Source organism: Antechinus flavipes, chromosome 4, assembly GCF_016432865.1.
Source record: "Antechinus flavipes isolate AdamAnt ecotype Samford, QLD, Australia chromosome 4, AdamAnt_v2, whole genome shotgun sequence".
Taxonomy (NCBI): domain Eukaryota; kingdom Metazoa; phylum Chordata; class Mammalia; order Dasyuromorphia; family Dasyuridae; genus Antechinus; species Antechinus flavipes.
In genome coordinates, this window is record NC_067401.1 from 302,401,659 (window position 1) to 302,405,711 (window position 4,053).

General features: G+C 40.1%; 1 protein-coding gene across 1 annotated transcript; it reads right to left on the reverse strand.

Moving 5' to 3' along the window:
• Nucleotides 1-259: 259 nt before the first annotated feature.
• On the reverse strand, nt 260-2,049 carry LOC127562159 (alpha-enolase-like). The gene has a single exon (XM_051997645.1). It carries the CDS (start codon nt 1,967-1,969, stop codon nt 668-670), a length of 1,302 nt encoding a protein of 433 aa, XP_051853605.1. The 5' UTR covers nt 1,970-2,049; the 3' UTR covers nt 260-667.
• Nucleotides 2,050-4,053: the final 2,004 nt, after the last annotated feature.

The window sequence follows — 4,053 nt, forward strand, 5'->3', positions numbered from 1 at the left end:
GAACATTATCCACAGTAAAAACAAAATTATGTGGTCAACTCTGATGGATGTGGCTCTTTTTCATCAATGAGGTGATTCAGGCCAATAGATTTGTGATGGAGAGAGCCATCTGCATCCAGAAAGAGGACTGTGGGGGACTGAATGTGGATCACAACATAGCATTTTCACTTTTTTGGTTTTGTTTTCTCTCATTTTTTTCTGAATTTTCCCATCATTTTCATCAAACCAGGTTTTTTTTTTTTTTTTTTTTTTTTTTTTTTTTTTTTTTTTTTTTTTTTTTTTGGTTACTGAATACTTTTATTCTGCACAGAGAAGCCACTAAGGATCTGCCTGTGGGCTTTTTGGGGTTGCATCACAAACATATGTCTCCACATACCAACAGGGGAGGGGTGAGAACAGGTCACTTTAGCCCAGTCACAAGACAATAAGGCCTTCTGACAGAGGTGCAGATGATCAGGGACAGTCTCTGGTAAGACAGTTCTAAGGAAGCAGTGAGAACATCACAGAGAGGTGGAGGGGAGAGGGAAGTTACACAGCAGAGGCCCCTGCCCCCAGAACAAAACTGGTCTAGTACTTGGCGCTGCCCACTCGCAGGACAGGAGCAGACTTCTATGGAGGTGACTGGAGCCTGCTAGCTTTTAGCTCAGAGGCTTCCCTGCCAAGCAGTTTACTTGGCCTGAGGATTTCTGAAGTTCCTTCCGGCAAACCTAGCTTTGCTGCCCAGCTCTTCCTCGATTCTAAGAAGCTGGTTATACTTGGCTAGACGCTCAGATCGGCAAGGGGCACCAGTCTTGATCTGCCCAGTGCAGAGACCCACCACCAGGTCTGCAATGAAGGTGTCTTCAGTCTCTTCAGAATGATGGGAAACCATTACTCCCCACCCATTGGACTGTGCCAGCTTGCACGCCTGGAGAGACTCGGTCACAGAGCCAATCTGGTTCACTTTGAGAAGAAGGCAGTTGCAGGCTTTCTCATTCACAGCCTTTTCAATGCGCTTGGGATTGGTCACTGTGAGATCATCCCCTACCACCTGGATGCCTGCAGTGGCAGTGAAATCCTTCCAAGCCCCCCAATCATCTTGGTCAAAGGGATCTTCAATGGACACCACTGGATAGTCCTTGATGAAGGTCTTGTAGAGGTCCCCGAGCTCAGAAGGAGAGATGTATCGGTTGGGATCATCAGGAGACTTGAAATCCAAGTCATATTTCTCAGAATGGAAGAATTCTGAGGCAGCCACGTCCATACCAATCGCAACCTTATCAGTATAACCGGCTTTACCAATGGCTTCTTTCAGCAGCTCCAGAGCTTCTTTATTCTCTAGAATGTTAGGAGCAAAGCCACCCTCGTCCCCTACGTTAGTGGCATCCTGTCCATATTTCTTCTTAATCACGTTCTTCAAGTTGTGGTAGACCTCAGCCCCAATGCGCATAGCCTCCTTGAAAGTTGCTGCTCCAACAGGGAGGATCATGAACTCCTGCATGGCCAGCTTGTTACCAGCATGGGAGTCACCATTGATCACATTGAAGGCTGAAACTGGAAGGATGACTTCACTATTGCCTGCAAGGTCAGCAATATGGCGATACAGGGAGACACCTTTCTCAGCAGCTCCAGCCTTACAAACAGCCAGAGACACTCCCAATATGGCATTTGCACCAAATTTAGATTTATTTTCAGAGCCGTCCATTTCTATCATTAACTTATCGATTTTCTCCTGTTCCACAACATTCAGTTTCTTGCTAACTAGGCTTGGGGCAATAGTTTTATTGATGTGCTCAACCGCTTTTGAGACACCTTTCCCCATATAGCGGGTCTTATCATTGTCCCGGAGTTCCAGGGCTTCATGGACACCGGTGGAAGCACCGGGCACAGCAGCTTGAAAGAGACCTTTTCCAGTGTAGAGATCAACTTCAACAGTGGGGTTTCCATGAGAGTCGAAGATCTCTCTGGCGTAGATCCTGAGGATAGACATGTTGAATTTCTGGACAAGATTTCCTCCGCTGGGGTCAGAGAACAGAGGCCGAGGGACCTAGCTACGCCGAGAGGGAGCGTTAAATGCCATCAAACCAGTCTTAATGTCTGTGAGTGTTCTGATCCAGATGAACAAATGAAGGGCTGTACACCAAATCTCTAAAAGTTGCTCACTCTATTTTTATGCTTTACTGTTGCCAGCTGTCCTTGGCTCAACTCTCCCTACAAGTCATACAACTAGTGTCTGAAGTTATATTTGAACTAAGATCTTTCTGATTATAGGCCCAGCACTCTAGTAAGCAGAGTAGACCTTTTGACTGGTACTATCTTCTCTGACTATCTTCAGTCTTATAGTAGTAATTTTCCATTGATCATCACCACAAAAACAATGAGCTTGAGTGGTCTTATATGTACCCTCATTTTTGCTGTAGAAGCCAATCGAAAGGTCCACGTTTTGCCATACAAAAAGCAATCAAGAAGCAGTTATTGAATACTTGTGTAAGGTCTGAAATAGAAAAAGAGGGATTTCTACTACATAGACTTGGAATTAGTTTTGCCAATCCATCCATATGAATATAAAATCTGCAGAACATTGCAAATGCTTGAGGGATGGTGGAATAATAAGCAAACAAAGATCTAAATGAATAAATAAGTACAAGGTAATGAATGAAGTCTTTAGTGAAGGGAGACATAGGCATTTGTATGGATAAGGAAAGGATTCTTGGAAGAAGGTAGTACTTGATGTTAAAAAGAGATAGGGATTCTATGTGGTGGATTTGAAGGGCAAATGCAATATATGAATGGCAATAGCTAATGGAAAGGAAGAAAGGTGAAAATAGTTATTATATTACAATTTCCACAGAGGCATCAAATCATTGCATTTTTCTAAAACTAGGCATTTCTGAAATCAATATTAATTTTGAGAAGTAGCAATAGTACTGCATCTTTTTTTTTTAGCTTTTATGCCAAAAGATTTTTTACTCCCTCTATCTGCTGTGTAGTGAAAATTGTAAAATCTGTTTTTTGTGAAAGTTTTTTTTCCTTAAAGAGCAGGTAGGTTGAGAGCATTACAAAAGTATATTGATAAATAGCAAATATTGATTTTTTTTGCTAACATACAGTGAGAAAGAATGAGGCAATTTATTTTTAAAACTGGTAAAACATGATAAAGCTGATTATATTTACCACTATCTACTTTTTACATAGTTTTAGCTGTGAACAACAAATGAAAGTCATTTGATGCCTGTAGCTGGAAATTCAACAAATTTTGAAAGCTGGAATTACTTGGGTGGGACCATTCATATGTGTCATCATGGATGAAATAATAACCTCACTATTTCCCCTAAAAATTTAGCCCACAGAAAATACCAAAACACTTACAATATACTCAAATGAAGCAACATATTACGCATGTTTTTAAAACTGCAAGAAGGTGGTATGTTGCAAAAGTTTGAATCTAGGCACACCAGCTGCCTTTGCTAATTAGATCAAGTATTTGTAGTAAAGATGAAAAACAAAGAAAGAAAGAAAAAATCAAAATAAATCTGTGCTTAATAGCAATAATAATAATAATAATTTATAATAGTGCTTACTATGTATCTAGCACTACATTAAGTGCTTTATAATTATTTTTTCATTTGATCTTCACAATAATAATGGTAGGTAGATGCTATTATTATCCCCATGTAGTTATAATATGACACCCAGTATTGAAGTGATGCTTTGGATGCACTCAAAGAGTTTAATTTTTTTTTCTCCTCACTCAGAAAATTGCATTTGTCCTTGGTTTAATGAACATAAGAAGCTGACAGTAAGTCTGTTTTTCTTATCTTAACTGAATGAAAAAGTATTTATTAAATGATTACTATGTACAAAGCACTGCATTAAGGACTAAATATACAAATGGGGAAAAAATGTACCTTCTTTTAAGCGGGTCATATTGTAAAAGGGGGAGATAACACATAGGAAGGCTCAGTTGTAGGGAAGTTGGAACTATACAATGATTACCAGAGTACATCTATAGAGGAATGGACAATATATACATGTCCAGAGAAGGTTGTGACAGGGAGTAGGTGATATGGCTTA

Bases quoted from the DNA above. Each gene is read 5' to 3' on its own strand.
- LOC127562159 (XM_051997645.1), bottom strand. From the start codon at position 1,969: ATGTCTATCCTCAGGATCTACGCCAGAGAGATCTTCGACTCTCATGGA.